The sequence below is a fragment of the Ovis canadensis genome, chromosome 24, assembly GCF_042477335.2.
Source record: "Ovis canadensis isolate MfBH-ARS-UI-01 breed Bighorn chromosome 24, ARS-UI_OviCan_v2, whole genome shotgun sequence".
Lineage (NCBI taxonomy): Eukaryota > Metazoa > Chordata > Mammalia > Artiodactyla > Bovidae > Ovis > Ovis canadensis.
In genome coordinates this window covers 25,882,980-25,903,925 of record NC_091268.1, presented here as the reverse complement: position 1 = coordinate 25,903,925, position 20,946 = coordinate 25,882,980, and the positions used below count along the sequence as shown (strand labels likewise).

Here is a 20,946-nt window from a genome sequence, read left to right as displayed (position 1 = left end):
CGCCCCCCGACCCGGAAGGTAAACACGGGCACCCGAGCGAGGTGGCCAGACTGAGGCGCGGATTGCTGTGCCGAGGTTGCAGGTGCCCCGTAGACACACCGGCTGGGACGCCTACCCGCCAGCCTGAGTTCACACCTCTGTGGGGAAGCCAGGCGGGGAGGTGGCTACGAGAGCCCTAGGAGCGGAACGGGGAAATTAAAAAAGAGGAATGGGCCAAAGCGTGGGGACAAGGGAGGCGGGAAGTCCCGGAGGGCCTCTCTTTGCAGATGACTTTAGAGTCCGGGGATGGTAAGAGGACGGCTGCCCGGGAAGATCTGCAGGAAGGGTGTTCCGGAAGGAACCTCCTGCCTGGAGGGGTTGCCTGGAGCCAAAGGGTGAGCCAGAAAAGGGCTTTGAAAGAGATGGAAGATGTGGGTGAAGAGGTTGGGCTTTTCTGCCTCACTCTAAGGAGGTGAAAGTGAAAGCCGCTCAGTCGTGTCTCTTTGGGAGCCCATGGACTTTAGCGCCAGGCTCCTCTGTCCATGGGGATTATCCAGGGGAAAATACTGGAGTGGGTAACTGTTCCCTTCTGCAGAGGATCTTCCTAACCCAGGGATCAAACCTAGCTCTCCTGCAGTGCAGGCGAATTCTTTACCGTCTGAACCACCAGGGAAGGGAGGTAGGGAGTGGGAAATCATTACAGGAGTTTAAGCAGAGGACTCGGACTGCAAGGAGATCCAACCAGTCCATCTTAAAGGAAATCAGTCCTGAATATTCATTGGAAGGACTGATGTTGAAGCTGAAACTCCAGTATTTTGGCCCCTGATGCGAAAAACTGACTCGTTGGTAAAGACCCTGACGCTGGGAAAGATTGAAGGCAGGAGGAGAAGGAAATGACAGAGGATGAGTTGGTTGGATGGCATCACCAAGGCGATGGACATGAGTTAGAGTAGGCTTCGTGAGTTGGTGATGGACAGGAGGCCTGGGGTGCTGCAGTCCATGGGGTCACAAAGAGTCGGACAGGACTGAGTGATTGAACTGAACTGAACTGAACTGAAGCAGAGGACACAAGGAGGTTTTAAGATGATTCCTCTTCCGGGGTTGAGAGTGAATTGTAGTGTGTGGGTCAGGGTGGAAGAAAGGGCTGCTGGTTAGGGGGTCACTGCAGTTGTTCAGCAAGAAGTGTGAGTGCCTGAGGCTAGGGTGGTAGCAGTGGCATTAATGTGGATGGGTTGTGTTGGAAAAGTTTTTACTGCCCCATTTTACAGATAAGAGAAAGAGGGGTCAGAAAGAGTGAAGAAGCATTTTCCCAACTCTTTTGGCCCAAGGAAAAGAAAGGCAAAGTGTTAATCGCTTAGTCCTGTGGGACTCTTTGCAATCCTGTGAACTGTAGCCCTCCACCCAGAGTAAAAGAAAACATTTTACACCACAACTCAGCACACAAATGCATACGTTTAAGAAACTATTTAACAAAATTCTGCAGGGAATGTATTCTCTTCGATTTTTTGTTTTTCTTTCCCAGTGTTGACTGAGAACGATTGATCCACTCCCAAGACTTGATCCACAAAACACTGAACTGAGGCTGCATGGGAAAATGGAGCCAGAATGCCAGCCCAGCTGTGCATGACCTACAGCCCGTGGTCTTCTGCTATTACCTTGCTTCTCTACACGTCATCTCTGGCCCCTGGGAATTTACCTTGTGGACTCAGCAGAGGTTGAGAGATCTTTAGAAGGATGCTCTCTCTGCAGCGCTGTTTATAATAGAAAGTGGAAAGCACCAAAGCCAGGTTAGAGAATAGCTAAGCAAATCATGGCCCACCTCACAGTATTTGAAAATGCTAATTATAAAGGTAACGGAAACACAAGGAAAGGCCAAAGATAATACAGTAATTTTAAAAAGCCACATGCAAAATGGTCTGTACGCTATGATTACACTTGTGTCAAAATACAGTCATGTGTAGGGACTGTGATAGAATGTAGAAATTCTTGTGTTGGGGAATTCTTTAAAATTCTTTGGTTGTTAAGGTAGTTTTTTTCTCCATGTTCAAAATTGTGCTTTACACTTGTTGCTAATCTGTTACTCTAGTTAAAGCGTTAGTGTGTCTGAATCCCTTCTCTTCCCCCCGAAAGTCTAGGTGAGGTCTGTCTGCCTCTGTGACTTTGCTGAGCCATCACATACCTGATTCACGGAGTTGTCAGGCAGTGATACACCTTCTTACAGTGCCCTGTGCCTTGTCTTCTTGGCACTTTGAACATGTAGCGTGTACTTCACATCCTCCACCACCAGCTACTCCCTTTAAGTACGGTAATTCCTTCCTCCTATGACTTAGCCCGGTACTGGAGAACCAAGAATCAAAAGCCTCAGGTCAATAGCGCTTCTGGGCTTTTGGAAAAATCTAAACTCATTGCGGGGAATGGAGCAATAAGGAGAGAAGGAAGAAGGGCTGTGAGAAGCTAGGAGGAATATTCCCAGGCCATATAACAGACAAGGAGCATCTGCCTGCCCTCAGAGAAACTAGACCTCAAAGCACTAATAAAAACCACAATGGCGATGGAACTAACACAAGGTGCTTATCATGACCCAGAAACTTATCATGGGAAAAAATAAATAATAAATGTACGTGTGTGTATATTTTCGTTTAATCTTCAAAACAATGTTATAAGTAGATACTCTTATGATCCCCATTTTACAGATGGGGAAACTGAAGCGGGGTGGTTAACTTTCTCAATCACTCAGCGTCTATAACTTCCTAGTAACAGAGTCAGGATTCAAACTCGAAGAGCCAGTGTCTTCACCACTATGTTGTATCATCTATGGCCCTCAAGGCCCTGGAATGGAGCCATGATGGGCCCCAAGTTGGTAGAAATGTCTCACCAAGTTTCTCCATATCCCAAACCCAACACAAAAGCCACAAAGCCCCAAGACCTCGAGGTTCTCTGATGTAGTGCTAATGGGCATTATCTTAAGAATGATCAAAGTCAACAGACACCAGAGGGCATTGCCTGTTTCCATAACACCCCAGGACCTTTGCACAACCCAAGGAAGGCAACCCTCTCCCAATAATGGGTAACCCAGTGAGATGAGAAACTCAGAAATGGAATTAAATTGATGTGAGAAGAAGAAAAAGGGATAGATCAGAATGTCTGGGTTTCACTTTGGCTCTTCATTTACCGTCTATGTGACCCTTGCCCTGACTCCCTTTCTGTCATGTGTAACAGGGCGATAGTAATGGTCCACTTACCTTGTGATTTGTTGTGTACATTAAATGCCTTAGTACAGGTAAAGCACTTGGAACAACCCCTGGTACATTAGAAAGGCTAAATAAATGCTGTCTGTCATTATTACTTCCTGTGTTAACTGCAAAAAATGATACCGAGTACACCTTTATCACAGTTTGCAGCTACACATTCATTCATATGATTATAATAATGCCTGTATGACTCCATGAAGCTGAAAGCTCCCAAAGTCAGGAACCAGTCATGCCCTGCACACTGAAGAGGGTGGCTGACTCCAGGCTTCTCCTATATACAGAGAATACATTGCTTTCCTTTAACAATAAAGAGAGAAATCTAGTCTGTCCTGAAATGTATGTGCCCATGTGTAGGAGAGAAGCTGCCTAACCATAGAAATATGTGACTATGGAATCTACACATCGCAGTGATTTTTTGTTTTTTTTTTCAGTGAGTCAATTTAATCATGAAACCAAGGAAGTTTTCAGAGTTAAGCTCCCAACAATAAGGTAGAAAAATATAGCTAACATAAAGATTTTCCAAAATTAGAGGACGGAAAGCCATATCATCTGCTGATAAATACAATCATCTTAAAGAGATCTGAGACACCATCCTTCCCTTAGGACAAAGATTTTCCAAGTAACTCTATACCCTTAACATGGTTAATTATCTGGTATAAATTGATTTCTCCATCCCCGTGACACTGGTGGCAGCTAGCAGACTGTCGCAGTAGCCATTTGTTTTCGTGGTGACAAGAATGGTCGCGCCTTCCTCCATGGCTGGGAGGGGGAAGAAATGGTCAGAATCGACCTTCGGTTTGCTCCTGACACAGTCTTCACACGTACATTCTTCTACTGTGTACCCCAGGCCTCTCAAAAGAAGAGGTTCAGCCACAATACTGCTGTTATTGTTAACATCCAGGTCTGCGTTAGCATTCTTCTGGAGAACCGCTCCTGATTGCACAAAAACAGAACCGTTATCCTAAAGCTTTCAGGGTGCTTGGTTGTGCCACACTTAGCAGCATGCATCAGGGATCAAAGCAACAGGAGCCAAAAGTCTTTCCCCAAAAGAAGCAGGCCTTACACCCCAAGTCATGAGCTGAAAGACCATGGACCATGTTGGGTTCAAAGACATGCTCGCTTTATGGCACACAGTATTTTTACAGTGTTTGCTTATCTGTTTAATGTTGGCCCGCGTTTGAAAATCAAGAGATTGTACATACAAATCTAGACAACTGATCTCTCTCTCTTTTTTGTGGCCACATCTCATGACTTGGGGGTGCTTCCCAGGTGATTTAGCGGTAAAGAATCCGCCTGCACTGCAGAGACACGGAGACACAGTTTCAATCCCTGGGTCAGGAAGATCCACTGGAGGAGGAAATGGCAACCCACTCCAGTATTCTTGCCTGGAGAATCCCACAGACAGAGGAGCTTGGTGGGCTACAGTTCACAGGGTCACAAAGTCCAAAGGGTCGCAGAATTTCCCCCACCAGGGATCAAAGTCATACCCTCTTCGGTGGAAGCACAGAGTCTTAACCAGTGGACCACCCTGGAAGTCCCTCTTTTACCTTATTTTTTTTTTAAGACAAAAAATGTGGCCAGTGGGAACTGACATTCCCACAAGAAAACACTTGGAAGTCCATAGCCTTTGTCTTCCTCAGGCTGGGCACGCGGTCCCCTATCACCGAACCTCCAGTGACCCACTACATTCGTTTCTGACCCACTTGGCCCTTGGATGCATTAAGATACCGACCCTTTTTACAACTGTGAACTGACGGCTCAGCGTGTGTTACAGCATACCAAAATGAGTCTTGGGTGACACTTCACAATTCAAAGTAAAGATGTTTCTCTTACAGCACATTGGGCAGATTACTTTTTTTTTTTAATGAAACTTTCATGATCCCATAAGGAAGGAGTCTCCGCTGTGTCCCCATTACACTCCTGCGCAGGCATGTTTTAATACTTTCCCAACGTTCCATGGTATACCTCCATCGTCCAAAATGTCACACTTAAAGTCACTCCCCACCTGTCTCTCAGGCCCCAGGCAAAAAAAGAGAAATGAGTAAATGATATGAAACAGCCATCTTCCTCCCCTTTCTGCACTAGAAAGCAGACGAAATGTTGCCTTATAGATTCTGCATGGAAAATACACACATAAAGAAATAGGGCAATGACTGCAAAGCAGACTAGAAATTAGATCATGGGCAAAGGTGCCGAAATATTTTTCTCTTAAGAAACTCTTCAAAAAAAAAAAAACTCTTCCGCAGAATATTCACTTCTCTGGGACTGATTCTCTACTGCTTAATAAAGATCTTTGAGATGATTGCTTAAATAATCCAGGAGCAATTGGTATTCATTTCTAGCTTTTTTTCAGCAGTAGACTGTTCATCTGAGCAAACAACACTTGTATTTGTATAAAAATACGGCCACCAATCTTGTCAAATACATTTTTTTCGGATAGTACCAGACCCGGCTAGCTATTTCTGATAGTGTGATGTTTAATCAATGTCCTGACGTTGGTCAAAGAGATGGATATTTCCCAAAGAGGCCTCAGTACTTCAAAAGAGTAAATACCAAAGGAAGAATGTTGAGGAAGGTTGACATGGTACAATATCAACAAAGAAGGTGTAAACATCAGAAAGGAAGCTCCCTTCTCCCAAGTTCATTTAACCCAACTGTCATCTAACATACCCAAAAGGGCACTTACCAGATGAGATACACAACATGAAAGGAAAAAAAGGAATTGAAATTCACAATAGCCACCTCTTGGAAAGAGATTTCAAAGATCAACCATCAAACCAACCTGTGTTTTTAAGTTTGTCCTTTAATGGTTCGGAGCTCATCTTCCTTAGCAAGAACATCAATACGAAAACTGTCAAGGAAACTATCAAGCTCAGGCCCAAACAGGTCCAGAGAAATGTATTTGTTCCTTTCACTGAATCAAAAGAACGTCAGAGAGAGAATGAACTTGATAACATAATATTCACATCAGGTAAAGATTATTTGCCATCCAGTTCCCCTAATTCCTCAGCTTTGACTTTTAAATTCTAAGTTAATACTTAATTAGGAGAGATGATAAAAATCTATGTTGCTAAGATTGCAGAATAAAATAGAGTTGAGCTCTGAAAAAGTATCCATTCCTGTTGGCATTTAAATGATTGCCTTATTTTCTTTCTCTTTTTGATTCAGAAAATCTCACCACCTTCCCATAATGTTTCTTCTTTGAATAAACAGTCAACTCCAGTATTCTTGGGCTTCCCTGGTGGCTCAGAGGGTAAAGAATCTGCCTGCAACGTGGGAGACCTGGGTTGGGGAGATTCCCATGGAGGAAGGCATGGCAACCCACTCCAGTATTCTTGCCTGGAGAATCCCCATGGATAGAGGAGCCTGGTGGGTTACAGTCCATAGTGTCACAAAGGGTCAGACACAGCTGAGCAACTAAGCACACACACACACAGAGCAAATACTTCACACCAATGAGTGATCATTCAAACAGGATTACTTACTTGTGTTACAATAATGCTGACATATTACGGGAGGAGTATTAGGGCACCGAAGTTGACACGATATGCAAGAATTCAGCAATCTGTCAAAATACTCGTTTGGGGAGCACCGCTGAGCCATCTGGAACTGGATCACAAAAAGAAACAAGGAAACCGCAGAAAGAATGGCATGGAAGGACAAGTGAGCTCTTGTTGAGAATTCCTCAGCAAATGTAGTGACGGCAGCCGGAATGTCGAGGAAGAAAACAAACTTCACACTGATGACTTGGTTCTTAAGGGGGCTGACTCTTTGCACTGTGGCTAAGGATTTGAATACCAACACTAATTCCAGTTTCTAAGTTTGAGGCTTGAGTGGAGTAAGAGAGGGGGTATATGCAGCAAGAGCAAACCATACTTGAAACAGAAACTATTTATTTATAGAAGAAATTTCTCAGGCAGGTGACAATTGTGGCATTGTCAACAAGCCTGAAGCATCAAGCAAAAGGTTCAGTAACCATTTCTGGAGCATCTGTTCTGTGAGCTGTCCTGTGTGATGGGCCCCAAGGAGAGAGATAAGACAAGGTCTGAGCCACTGAAGAACTTAAAACCTAACAGAGGAGACAGTGAGGAGGCCTGTTTAGTCACTCAGTTGTGTCAAACTCTTTGAGACCCTTTGGACTGGAGCCCACCAGGCTCCTCTGTCCATAGGATTTTTCAGGCAAGAATACTGGAGTGGGTTGCCATTTCTTAGAGGAGATAGAAATGCACTCAAATAACCACAAAGTATAGTGGGAAGAGAGGATGTGAGAGGGGGAGACTTCCCTGGTAATCCAGTGGCTAAGACTCCACATGCCCAATGCAGGGGGCCCGGGTTCGATCTCTGGTCAGGGAACTAGATCCCACTGAGCATTCATTTGCTGCAACTAAAGATTCTGCATGTCGAAACTAAGACCATGAAGCCAGATGAACAATTTTTTTTTAAGAAAGAAGAATGTGAGAAAAAAGGAGTATGAAGCATGACTACCAAGTTTTAAACCTAGGAAGAATCCCAGAATTCCAACAAATAGAGACTTCTAGGGTAAAAGAGGCAACTTCTATTTTTACTTCTAGGGTAAAATAGGTTAAAAAAAAAAGAGGTAGGTAAAAGAGGGCTAGAGGAAGACATATTTGGGACATAATAATAATATATGACTATTAATATAATGCTTTCGAATTGTGGTACTGGAGAAGACTCTCGAGAGTTCCTTGGACAGCATGGAAATCAAACCAGTCAATCCTGAAAGAAATCAACACTGAGTATTCACTGGAAGGACTGATGCTGAAGCCGAAGCCCCAGCACTTTGGCCATCTGATGTGAAGAGCCAGCTCATTGGAAAAGACCCTGATGCTGGGAAGGACTGAAGGCAGGAGAAGAAGGGGGTGACAGAGGGTGAGATGGTTGGATGGCATCACCGACTCAATGTATATGAGTTTGACCAAACTCTGGGAGATAGTGAAGGACAGGGAAGCCTGGTGTGCTACAGTCCATGGGGTCAAAAAGAGTCGGACAAGACTTAGCAACTGAACAACAATAATAAATTAACATAATATTATAACATATGTCTATGTCATGTCTATATTCCACTGTTGGACGTCTAGCCAATGTCTATTGAATGTTCCAATGTCTGTGTTCCACTGTTAAAAACTTTGAAAAAACAGTTGTGCATATAGCAAAATTATCCATAGTCGTAGCATACAGAAACAATCACTGTTAATATTGGGGTGTGTGAAACAGAATTTGCAAACAGGCCTACCAGTGTGTTCTTTGTTTGTTTGTTTTCACTTTATATTGGAGTATAGTTGATTTATGATGTTGTATTATACGAAGTGATTCAGTTATACATATTCTCATATCTATTCTTTTTCATACTCTTTTCCCATATGGGTTATTATAGAGTGGAGTCCCCCATGCTATTGCCAACGTGTTCTATTTAGCCAATTTGTGATATAGATCTTTCTGGAAGGACTTCTGTAGGTGGCCAGATTGATTGATCGATTGATTGATTCATGTAGCACATTCCTTTTACATAAATGGAATCACGTGTGTTTGCATTTAATCATACTGAGAGATACCCATATGGAAATGTCCAAAGAAGTCAATCAGAAATACAGGACTCAAGTAAACCGCAAGGACAGAAAAAAAATCTCAGATTAAGGACAGTGCATATCTCTAGGGGGCAGAAAAGGGGCAAAAGAGGCTTCACCTATGTTGGTCACATTTTATTAAGCTGAGTGGTAGACAAGTTGACATTTTCTGTGTTATTCTTTTGTTTTACTTTTGGTTATTCTTTACACTTTTTGATATGAAAACAATGATAATAAAATAAAATGCAAGAATTAAAAAGAGCACACCTTTTTTTTTTTTTTTTTTTTTAATGAAGGGCTTGAGCCTAGAGGAAAGTTTGAACTTAGATTGATCAAAATCTCACATTCCTCCAGAGGTGAGGTCAATGGGTGTGACAGCCTGGGTGGGACAACCAAGAGCTGAAAGGGCCGGCCCAGCAGGTCCCACGCCCTCAGGCTCCTGCCAAATGGTGACCCTGGGAGACAGGAAAGGACACAGGAAAAGCCCGATTAGAGACAGGCCAGGACAAAGGTTATCTCTCCCATCAGCCAAGCAAGGAGAGTTTCAGAGAAGGATAGGAAGTGGGATCAAATTCTGTGGAAAAGTCAGAGTTGATGCACTAGGGAAGGGGTCACTGGTGACCTTTGAGTCGGTCAGTCAGCATATTGAGGGTACTTAAGGAGCAGAGAGAAAGAGGAAGTGGCCAAACTAGGCCATGCTGGGGAAGTCTGGTGGAAAGCACTGCTGTTTCTGACAGATGTGCTGGCTCAGGTGCCTGAAGTACTATGTAGAGAGATGTTCACTGCAGCGTCGCTGGTGGTCACACGAGCCTCTCCATCATGGGGAACCTCACAGCAGAAGACTATGCAACCACGCAGAGTTCTATGCGAAGAATTCAATACTATGCAAAGAATGAAACCAATGCCCTCTGATGTGAACAGTACATCACTAAGTGGAAAATGCAAAGTACTGAAGAGTGTGTTTTCAAATCTTCTTTGTTGTGTTTACAAATAAAATATGTAATGTTTTTTAAATATTTTTAAAAGTGAAATTTAAAAAGACAAACAAACAAAAAAATGTAGGGTCTGCTGCTGCTAAGTCCCTTCAGTCGTGTCCGACTCTGTGCGACCCCATAGACGGCAGCCCACCAGGCTCCTCCATCCCTGGGATTCTCCAGGCAAAAACAGTGGAGTGGGCTCCCATTTCCTTCCCCAATGCATGAAAGTGAACAGTGAAAGTGAAGTCACTCAGTCGTGTTCGACTCCTAGCGACCCCATGGACTGCAGTCTACCAGGCTCCTCCATCCATGGGATTTGCCAGGCAAGAGTACTGGAGTGGGGGTGCCATTGCCTTCTCCAGGTAGGGTCTATATAGAGATATAAACATACACTACATCCGAAAAGATGCTCAGGAGACAGTAATCATTGCCTCCAGCAAGAGACAAAAAGTCCAGGATGGAAAAACAAATTTACTTTTCATTGAAAAATTTTGGTACTATGTGAATAATTATTTTTAATAGTAATGATTATTTTTTCAATAGAATCATTTTTTTTAAAGCGTGCTCTATTAGTCCATTCAGACTACTATATAAAATACCATAGACTGGATGGCTTATGAACAGCAGAACTCTATTTTCCCCAGCTCTGGGCACTCTAAGATAAAGGTGTCAGCAGATTTGGTGTCTGGTGAGAGCCCACACACAGCGAGCTGTCTTCTCACTAATTCTGTCTATAGTAGCTGGGGAGCTCGGAGGAGAGTAGAGTAAAAGAGTAGAGTAAAAGGAAAGTTACCCAAAGATGAAGATCGTAGTCTAAAGGGGAAAGAATAAAGATTATAAGATGTCAGACCAGGATGGGCAGAGCCTGAGACAGTGTGAGGGCCAAAGCACCCTCACTGGGACTTACAAGCAATGAAGGCCTCCAGGGCTTGTTCTTTTTCTTTTCTTAAGTATTTATTTATCACTGACTCAATGGACATGAATTTGAGCAAACTCTGGGAGATAGTGAAGGACAGGGAAGGAGGCCTGGTGTGCTGCAGTCCATGGGCTCACCAAGAGTCTGGCACAACTTGGCAATTGAACAACAAAAATAATTTATTTCTTCGGCTGCACCAAGTCTTAGTTGCAGCACACAGGATCTTTTTTAGTTGCGCCATGCACTCTTAGTTGCAGCATGTGGGATCTAGTTCCCTGACCAGGGATTGAACCTGTGTCCCCTGCATTGGGAGCACAGAGTCTTTGCCCCTGGACTGCCAGGCAAGTCCCTGCAGAGGTTGTTCTTAATCCCTTGTAGGCCTCGAGCATCCTGGAGAAGCCCAAGAATGGCTCCATCCTCACAGAGGTCATGGCAATCGCCTCCTGACCTGTTGCCAAGCATCTCAGATGCGCTGGGTGGACGCCTGGGAACCAGGCTGGGGATCTTCATCTTACCTCACAGTCTCTCCCCAAAAGCATCTTTCTCCAAGTCATTTCAAGCCTGAACCAGAGAAAGTAGAACTTGCAGCTGTATCCCATCAGTGGATGGGCAGCCCAGAGAGGAGGGTAATGCCAGCCTGCTGAGGCTCCCCAGGGCAGCTCTGGTCCCTCGCCTTCCCCAGGTTTGCTGTTCAGCTTGCTCTGACTTTGTGGGGGAAACCCGTGATCCTTCCAATAAAGCTCCTTTTTGGCTTATGTTAGCCAGAGTCAGTTTGGGTTGATTGCTAATAATCCAAACATAAAATCCTTAACCATATTCACCCATTCTTAACTGATTCCTCCACTCTTGCTTGAAATGTCCAGAACAGACACTGACTGAGGTAAGCTGTGCCTTCCCCTTTGCTCCTGAGGATAAGGGGGACTAGTATAACATCTTCCAATTGCAAGGAAAATTCCACTCAATTAAAAGATCCTTTTCCCAAATTACTAAACAACTAGCAAGTTTTCACAGCAGAACACATGGATTCTGGCATCTTTGGGTCGGCTGATTCTCCTCCATGACAGCAAAGGCGATGGGGAAATATAGGAGACAGAGATAAGGGATTGGGAGATGTTATGTTAGTCAGGACTCTTCCCATAGAAACAATATAAAAACTTAAGTTCAAAAAGAATTTACTAGTATTATAGCTGGAAAGTATAGTAGAATCAGCTATCATAGCTGAAGTTTCTCTCTGTCAGTTGCCTCATCAATGACATCTTCTGAATCTTGGCTCCATTCCTAGATCTTTCACTCATGGTCACAAGGGAGCTGCACCACTTCCAGCCCTCACACACTCATGCCTTCTAAACCCTCCTTACTTGTCTCTTCTGTTCCCATGATATTAAATATTTTACCTTCCAAATCTGTATATTCGACTCCAACCCTGACCCTGAAATCCAGACCCGTCTACCAACTGCCTACTTGATACATCCATTTAAAAGTTTAAGAAGTATCTCAAACTTTACTAAAGTGCATTTGGGTGGACTTCCCTGATGGTCCAGTGGCTAAAACTCTGTGTTCCTAACCAGGTTTGATCCCTGGTTGGGGAACAAGATCCCACATGTTGCAACAACAACTAAAGATGCAGTGTGCTGCAACTAAGACCCGGCACAGCCAAACAAATAAATATTTTTTTAAAAGAGGTATCTCAAGCTTTATTAAAGTGCTGGACTCTTCAAAAGGGGGAGGGCGTGTATGCTGCCTTTTCAAACCTACATGGTCACTGAATCCCTTTTTTGAAGGATCACCTATGAAAATTTAGGAATAAATGTTTTGTGAACACGATTTGGGAAAAGTCAGGCCCGATTATCTCTACAATTCTCTCTAGTCTGCAAAGACTGTGATTTGGGGATTCAGCAAAATAATAAAACAGAAGTAAATAGCATGTTTTAACAACAAGGATTTTTTTTTTAAGTTTCCTGAAAAAATTTTGTAGATATAATAACATCACCAAAAGAGTCCTGAGTCTGACCTCACTTTACACAGAGAAAACAGGGAGGAAAACCAATCCCTGAGTTGGTATCAAGCTTCAGCAGTCACTCAACGCCCTAAAGAAGCGAAAAGACGCTGCCTCAAACTCCAAAGCCATTAGCGTGTTATGTAAGTATAACCGACTAGTATAACAGCTCCCAATTGCAAGGAAAATCCACTCAATTAAAATATCTTTTTTCCAGATTACGAAACAACTAGCAAGTTTTCACAGCAGAACACACTGATCTTTAGCTCTTAACTCCAAACCAACAGTACACAAGTTTTTCCAAGGGTTTTAGTAGATTTCTCTAGACTTATGTTTGTCAGGGTTCTCCAGAGAAACAGAATGAACAGGATGTATATATAGACAGAAAGAGATTTACTATAAGAAATTGGTTCGCAAAAGAAGGCTGAAAAGTCCTAAGATGTGCAGTTGGCAAGCTGGGGACCCAGGAAAATCAACAGTGATGGTATCATTTCAGTCTGAGTTTAAAGTTCCAGCTCAAGAACCAGCAGGCTCCAGACCCAAACAGAGCTGATATTTCAGCTTGAGTCCAGCCAGGAAAAGACTGGGGTCCCAGCTCAGCAGGCTGGCAGACCTTCAACTCTTTGGACGAGGGCAATCTGCTTTACTCAGTACATTCATTCAGATGCTGTGCCGTGTTAAGTTGCTTCAGTCATGTCCAACTCTATGCAACCCCATGGACTGTAGCTCGCCAGGCTCCTCTGTCCATGGGGTTTCTCAGGCAAGAATACTGGAGTGGGTAGCCATTCCCTTCTCCAGGGTATCTTCCTGATCCAGGGATCAAACCCGAGTCTCCCACATTACAAGCAGATTCTTTACTGTCTGAGCCACCAGGGAAGCCCCATTTGGATGTTAATAAATCCAAAAACATCCACACAGACCCACCCAGAATAACATTTGACCAAGTATCTGGGTACCCCTTGGCCCATCAAACTGACACACAAAATTCACCATCACAAGGCCCTGAACAAGAGACTTCCTTGGTGGTCCAGTGGCTAAGACTCCATGCACCAAATTCAGGGGCCCGGGGTTCACCCCCTTGTCAGACAACTAGACCCCACATGCTGCAACTAAGACCTGGCCCAGCCAAAATAAATAAATAATAAATATTTTAAAAAACAAAAATCAGGGCCTTTCATTAGGGGAAACACACTGACTAAAACTGCCCACTCTGACCAGGCACCATAGTATCTATTTCCATGGGTTATTTTACGACAGGAGGTCCTGGTAAGGAACATGGAACTAATAAGCCACCACCAACCGGATGAGTTCGGGAAAGCACAAAAGGAGACACCATGTGTCTTACCCCCTCTCAGAATCCTTTTTGTTGGAACCTATCTTGGCTGAGCAAGGCATACGCCACCAGGAAAGACCCTGAGTCAGAGTGATTGGCCAAAGACAACCCAGAAACTAATCCCATCACCATAAAACCCCAGACTGCAAGCTACGTGGCCCAGGAGTTCTCCTGGGTTCCCTGACCCTCCTGTTCTCCACCTGGGGCGCCCCTTCCCAATAAAGTCTCTTGCTTTTTCAGCACATGTGTCTCCTTGGCCAATTCATTTCCGAGTATTAGACAAGAGCCCTCTCTCAAGCCCTGGAAGGGGTCCCCCTTCCAGCAACACCTTAACTGCATACCCAGTCCTTGCCTTCTGTTGACCACCTTGAGTGAGCTCTGTGCTCTGTAGTCCTATGTCCCCTAGGTTTCTCTGGGAGCTGTGTCTCCCAGCATCCCCGCACGGCTCCCGGGCAGAGTTGACCCACAGAGGAGCACGCATGAGACTGGGAAAGAGCATAGGAAGTGGCAGCTTCCTGTTCTCTGAAGGGCATCACTGTCACGTGCAGTGATGGATGGTAACAAAGACGCCTCATGGGTTCAGGCACATCCTCATTCTCCTTTGCTCTGCATTTGGCTCTTCTTCCCACCTGACGCCCTGCTGACCAACAGTGGCTCCAGCCCCACCATTTTGCCATCAGCTTACCTGCTGATTCACAGAGGCAGGGGCTGCACAGAGGCAACCTAGACAAATCCCATAAGCTCCCTCTCACAGCGCCATGTTAGCAGCTGGACGTTCCTGACTCCTCAGATCAACTGGTCAGTGATTCCGCTGGTCTTCAGCTCCCCAGCTCCCTCCACAACTATGGAAGGTCTTATTTCTATAATATGTCCCAGATACTCTACTACCCACGGTGGCTCAGCTCCCATGACCACCCCTGACTAATATACCTCTTTACTCTTGCTGTTGAAATATCCACCTGGGGACTTCCCTGCTGGTCCAGTGGTTAAAATCCACCTTCCAGTGTGGAAGATGCGGATTGGATCCTTAGTGAGGAAATTCAGATTCCGCGTGCTGCAGGGTCAACAAAGCCTCATCCCGCAACTACTCAGTCTGAGTGTTCTGGAGCTCACACGCTGCAGTGAAAGACTATATGTTGCAACTACGACCTGACACAGCCAAATAAATAAATAAATGTTTTAAAAGAAAGAGAGTTTCTCTCAGAACTGTCCAGAATCCTGCCTGCATAGTGGCACATTATGATTAAGGCACAAGCTTTGGAGCCAGAAAAATCTGAAGCCCAGCCCCACCACAATGTGTGACCTTGGGCAAGTAGCTTAACCTCTCTGAGCCTCAAATTCCTTATCTACAGAAATGTCCTTGATAATATATCAACTTTGTGGAACTGTTGCAAGGATTAAGTAAGATGATTTCTAGAACACTTAAGTTTATGTGCAAATAATTTATGAGCACAGTTTCAAGCCCAGAATAAGTGCTCAGCAAATTTTAGTGATTTTGTTATTATTAAAAAGAAGCCCAGAGCTAATAAACTTCTGGGAAGGTTGTTTGTCCAAAGCTGGCTAGAGCAGTATAACCAGGAGGAGATCCCACATAAATGCTGCCGTTGTTCAGTTGCTAAGTTGTGTCCAACCCTTTGCAACCCCATGGACTGCAGCATACCAGGCTTCCCTGTCCCTCACTATCTCCCAGAGTTTGCTCAAACTCATGTCCATTGAGTCAGTGATGCCATCCAACCATCTCATCCTCAGTTGCCCCCTTCTCCTCTTGCCCCCAATCTTTCCAAGCATCAGGGTCTTTTCCAATGAGTCGGCTCTTCACATCAGGTGGCCAAAGTATTTCAGCTTCAGCATCAGTCCTTCCAATGAATGTTCAGGGTTGATTTCTTTTAGGATCGACTGGTTTGATCTCCTTGCTATCCAATGGGATTCCCCAAAACTAAAGCCAGGAAAACAATATCATTCATGAATTGCTGAAATTTCAAATAAATCAATTAATTTATTTAAAAATATAAATGCTAGAATTTCAAAGGCTGATGAAAGAAAGAGTCACTGCAAGGGTGGAGGACAGAATGTACTTGAGTTTGAGAGATACGTTAAGGCAAGGGGTTAGTATAAAGTAATGAGTAGAGAGCAAAAGCAAGAGTTCTTTTTTTCTTTTTTAATATTTATTTATTTATTTGGCTGTTCCAGGTCTTAGCTACAGCACATGGGATCTTCAATTTTCCTTACAGCATGTGGGATCTTTAGTTGCAGCATGTGGAAGCTAATTCCCTGACCAGGGATCAAACCCAGGCCTGCTGCATTGGAGCACAGAGTCCTACCCACGGGATCACAAGGGAAGTCCCAAGAATTCTCTTTTTATAGGATGACTGATGACTCTGCTAGCACAGAGCTAGCATAATAGCCTACAGGAAATCCACAGGTTTAGCCCAAAACCCTTACTTTCTCTCAAAGTAGAAAAATAGCTTCTAGAAATTCAAATATTGTTGCGATACTGTCAAAAGCTAGATACTTTTAATGTCATTTACTTTGGTAGATGTACATGGTATTTATTATGACACATTATTTTGATAATTATTATTTAGTGCATCCTTTTTATTAGAGAAGGTTAGACAGTTCTCATTACAGGATTTGCATTTGTATTAGGTGATCTGGAAGCAGGTTCAAGAAAACAAGGCTTAGCTCTGGACTGGACGTTGACAGGTTGAGGGGTTAATTGTATAATCGGGGTATAACTGTGTATTAGCCAAGTTATTCCAGAAAGACAGAACCAAAAGGAGATAGATAGGGCTTCCCTTGTAGTCCAGTGGGTAAGACTCTGTCTGCCAATGCAGGGGACATGAGTTCAATCCCTGGATCAGGAAGATGCTTTGAGGCAGCTACATCCGTGCACCACAACTACTGAGCCTGTGTTCTAATGCCTGAGAGCTGCAACTATGGAGTCCATGAGCTGCAACGAGGGAAGCTCGAGTGCCCTAGAGCCTGTGCTCTGCAGCAAGAGAAGCCCACGCATCACAGTGGCCCCCACTCTCCTCAACTAGAGAAAGCCCTCTTGCAGCAACGAAGACCCAGCATAGCCAACAAATACATACATTTCAAACAGAGATAGATAGACAGACAGGTATTTTAAGGAACTGTCTCATGCAGTTGCGGGGGCTACAAGGCCAAAATCATAGGGCAGCCTAACAGGCTAAAAATACAGGGAAGAGTTGATGTTACAGTATTGAGTCCAAAATCCAGAAAGCAAGCCAGGCAGTCTGGAAATTCTAGGGTTTAAAAGTTGCAGGCTTGAGGCCAAATGATTTTGGGGAAAAGCAAACTTCAGTCTTTGCTCTTGAGGGTAATCTGCATTATTGACAGTCCACTGATTTGAATGTTAGTCACATCTAGAAAATATTTTCATGGCAATGTCTAGACTGTGTGACTCTGGCGATCGCTGGAGCTGTGCCCAGTAATACAGTGCTCGCCTAAGCAAAAGCCAGGATTGTGCTTTCTATGCCCCTCTTTGAAGTCATACATAGATGAATGACTTTTTTTGAATGCGGGCAGAAGAGACACATGTCACTTGAAGACAGGGGTCAGGGCTTAATTCAACCATGTTCTCTTTCCCTCTGCCATGCTGAATAGCAATGCCCCAGATGCTGACAGCTTCCTGAGCCTGGATTCCAATGGGAGGATGACAGAAGCACAGCCCCAGATGACCCAGGAAGGAAACTGTGACGGGCTGAATGTTTGTGCCCCAGATTCATCTGTTGAAGCCCGAATTCCCAATGTGATGGTATCTGGAGGTGAGGCCTTTGGGAGGTGATGAAGCTTAGATGAGGTCATGAGGGGGAAGGCCATTATGATGAGATTAGTGCCCTTACAAGAAGAGATACCAGGGAACTTTCTTCTTTTTTTAAAACAAGTTTTAAACTTTTTATTTTATATTGGAACGTAGCAATAGACAATATTGTGATAGCATTTCCCTGGTGGTCCAGTGGTTAAAAATCTGCCTGCCAGTGCCAGGTTCGCAGGTTCAATCCCTGGTCCAGGAAGATTCCACATACCATGGGACAACTAAGCCCATGGAAGTCACGACTACTGAAGTCCGCACACCCTAGAGTCTGTGCTCTGCAACAAGAGAAGCCACCACGAGAAGCCTGCACACCACAACTAGAGAGTAGCCTCTGCTGGCCACAACTAGACAAGCCCGCATGCAGCAGCAAGACTCAGGGCAGCCAAGACTAAATTCAAAGAGAAAAATGTTGTGATGGGTTCAGGTGCACAGCAGAGCCACCCAGCCAAACGTATACATGTATCCATTCTCCCCCAAACTCCCCTCCTATCCAGACTGTCACATGACGTTGAGCAGAGTCCCCACCAGAGAACGTGAGCACTCAAGTGCCACGGGAGACCACAGGGAGAAGGCAGCTGGCTATGAGCCGGGAAGGGAGCTCTCAGACACCACACCTGCTGGCACGTTGATCTCGGACTGCCCAGACTTAGAATTTATTTCTAAACAATAGAAATAAATGTCTGTTGTTTAATCCACCCAGCCTATGATATTCTGTAATAGTAATGCATGCATCCTGAGACATGTGGCGTGAATGAGACCTGGGTGATGTTTGTTACTGCATCATGGCCTTGTGTACCCTGACTGATACAGCATCCAAAGCCACGATATTAACCATTGGGCAGCACTGCCTCTTCACTACCACTGAAAACTTCTTTATGAGCACTAAATATCTCCAAACAAGCCTTTGCTAGTGTTGTGGTTGTGTTGTCACTAAGTCGTGTCCAATCTTTTGCCCCATCCACTATATAGCCCACCAGGCTCCTCTGTCCAAGGGATTTCCCAAGCAAGAATACTGGAATGGGTTGCCAGTTCTAACACCGCACCTCCCGTGTCTCCTACACTGGCAGGTGGATTCTTTACCACTGAGCCACCCAGGAAGCCCTTTGCTAGTGTACTGCAGTCCAAAATGAAAGAAACTTCAAAAGAACACAAAACTAACAGGAACAGAAAGGAACAGCAAACGTTAAGCCAGAAACACTGGCCCTCTGGCATATATCCATAAATTGCAGATGATTGGGTTTCTTCTTAGACCTGAAACAGAGCCTGGGGGAGGCTGGGCTTGTGCTAAGGAGAGCTGGAGGAGATGGAACAGCTCAGAGCCAGGATCTAGTGAAGCATCAGCGTCTCTGCTGGGTAAATCCTGCAATGGCAGAGTCCCATACAAAGGCCTTCTTCCTCCCCCTCTCCCTCGTACTCAGATCTCTGCATCCCTCAGACACCTGTTTGCTTGTGAACATGAAAAGGCTAATTTGATTTGGGGCCAAGTCTCAAGGTCGTCTGCTAGTTTTCCAAGAAGATTTCCTTTGAAGACCAGCCTCTCTGAACTCCTGCCTTCTCTAACTTCTTTGGAAATGCCACCTTCTATTAGCTCTTTGTAATTTCTCAAAGTGGCTTCACTCTGATTTCCAGGGGGTCCTGACTATTTCTAAGACTCATCATGGCAGAGAAATCTGAATTCTTGTTTTTCAAACTAATGACTTCTCCCCATGACACTTTTTGTCTCCACTGTAAATACCAATACCCTCAACATACAGAGCATGCTGACCCAGTGGGGCCTGGGTCACTAGATGACTTGAGAAGCAGAGAAAATTCCTCCCACTCTATAAATACTGACTGAGTGCCCACTTCGTCCTAGGCGCTATGTCAGGCACCAGGATATAACAGTGAGTTCATTTTAGATGTGGTTCCTGCCCTAACAGAGTTTACAGTCTAGTGGAGGACACAGAAAAAAAAATTTTTTTTAACTACCTAAAATTGTGAAAGTGATATTAAGGGAAAAGCATGGTGCTAAGAGAAAGCCTGAAAAGAGGTGAGTGAGGGCTGAAGGTACAGTGGAAAGAAACTCAACTGTGAGTTGGAGGCCCTCTGAGAAGCAGTCACCAAAGTGGAATTAGATTGCGACAGGTTTTGAAGAAAAGCGCTTGTAAAGAATAGGGCTTCCCAGGTGGTGCTGGTAGCAAAGAATGCCAATGCAGGAGACATAAAAGATGAGGGTTTGATCCCTGGGTCAGGAAGATCCCCTGGAGGAGGACATGGCAACCTACTCCAGTATTCTTGCCTGGAGAATCCTGTGGACAGAGGAGCCTGGCGGGCTACAGTCCACAGGGTCGCAAGGAGTCAGACACGACTGAAGGGACTTAGCGTGCACGCACTTGTGAAAAGCACAAGAAAGGAGCTAGAGAAGGGGGAAGAAACTTCAGGCCATAATGCAGATCTGATGCCACTGAAGAAGGCAAGGAAGACACTGGGTAGCAAATGTCTCGGGCTGCAGCCAAGGCCAGGCTGATTGGGGAGGGGGAGTGCAGCAGTTCTTGAGCGCAAGCTTCCTACAAGGGGTCCTGGGTCTCACAGGAATGGGCTTGATGCGCTAGCCCCATGACTGTGCTTGGGCCCGACTGGGAGTCTCGGTGGGGAAGCAGTGATGAGCGGTGGCACCTGGGATGGTCAGGAAGGCAGGAACCCAGCGGCACACCCCTCCGGGGGTCACTGTCATGACTGCCAGTCTCCAGGTGTGTTTGGGAAGCAGCCCTCTATGATTTCCATGGGCCTTTCTTTTATTTTTTTATTATTTAATTGGAGTAGAGCTGCTTTACAATGTTGTGTTAGCTTCTGCTGTACCGCAAAGTGAGTCAGCCACACATACACATGTATCCCCTCTTCCTTGGATTTCCTTTCCAGTTAGGCCACCACAGAGCACTGAGGAGCATTCCCCGTGCTGTGCAGTAGGTCCTCATCAGTCACCTGCTTCATGCATGCACGTGTGCCTGTTCCGTAGCTCAGCTGTGTCCGACTCTCCGCAACCCCATGGACTATAGCCTGCCAGCCTCCTCTGTCCATGGGATTTTTCAGGT

General features: G+C 44.9%; 1 protein-coding gene and 1 long non-coding RNA gene across 2 annotated transcripts; one reads left to right on the top strand and one right to left on the bottom strand.

Moving 5' to 3' along the window:
- Window position 1: 1 nt before the first annotated feature.
- On the top strand, window positions 2-2,599 carry LOC138428979 (uncharacterized). Its single transcript, XR_011252641.1, has 2 exons — window positions 2-374; window positions 1,502-2,599. It is a non-coding gene; the product is annotated as an uncharacterized lncRNA (long non-coding RNA).
- Window positions 2,600-3,641: 1,042 nt separating this feature from the next.
- Window positions 3,642-7,004, bottom strand: TNFRSF17 (TNF receptor superfamily member 17). The gene is made up of 3 exons (XM_069569983.1): window positions 6,716-7,004; window positions 6,013-6,144; window positions 3,642-4,163 (listed from the first exon to the last, which is right to left on the bottom strand). Exons 1-3 carry the CDS (start codon window positions 6,831-6,833, stop codon window positions 3,877-3,879), a joined length of 537 nt encoding a protein of 178 aa, XP_069426084.1. The 5' UTR covers window positions 6,834-7,004; the 3' UTR covers window positions 3,642-3,876.
- Window positions 7,005-20,946: the final 13,942 nt, after the last annotated feature.

Excerpts from the sequence above, each read along its gene's own strand:
- TNFRSF17 (XM_069569983.1), bottom strand. The coding sequence starts at position 6,833 with ATGGCTCAGCGGTGCTCCCCAAACGAGTATTTTGACAGATTGCTGAAT. Across the intron at positions 6,145-6,715 it reads TCAGCATTATTGTAACACAA|TGAAAGGAACAAATACATTT; the intron begins GTAAGTAATCCT and ends CTTTTGATTCAG. Across the intron at positions 4,164-6,012 it reads GGACAAACTTAAAAACACAG|GAGCGGTTCTCCAGAAGAAT; the intron begins GTTGGTTTGATG and ends TTGTGCAATCAG.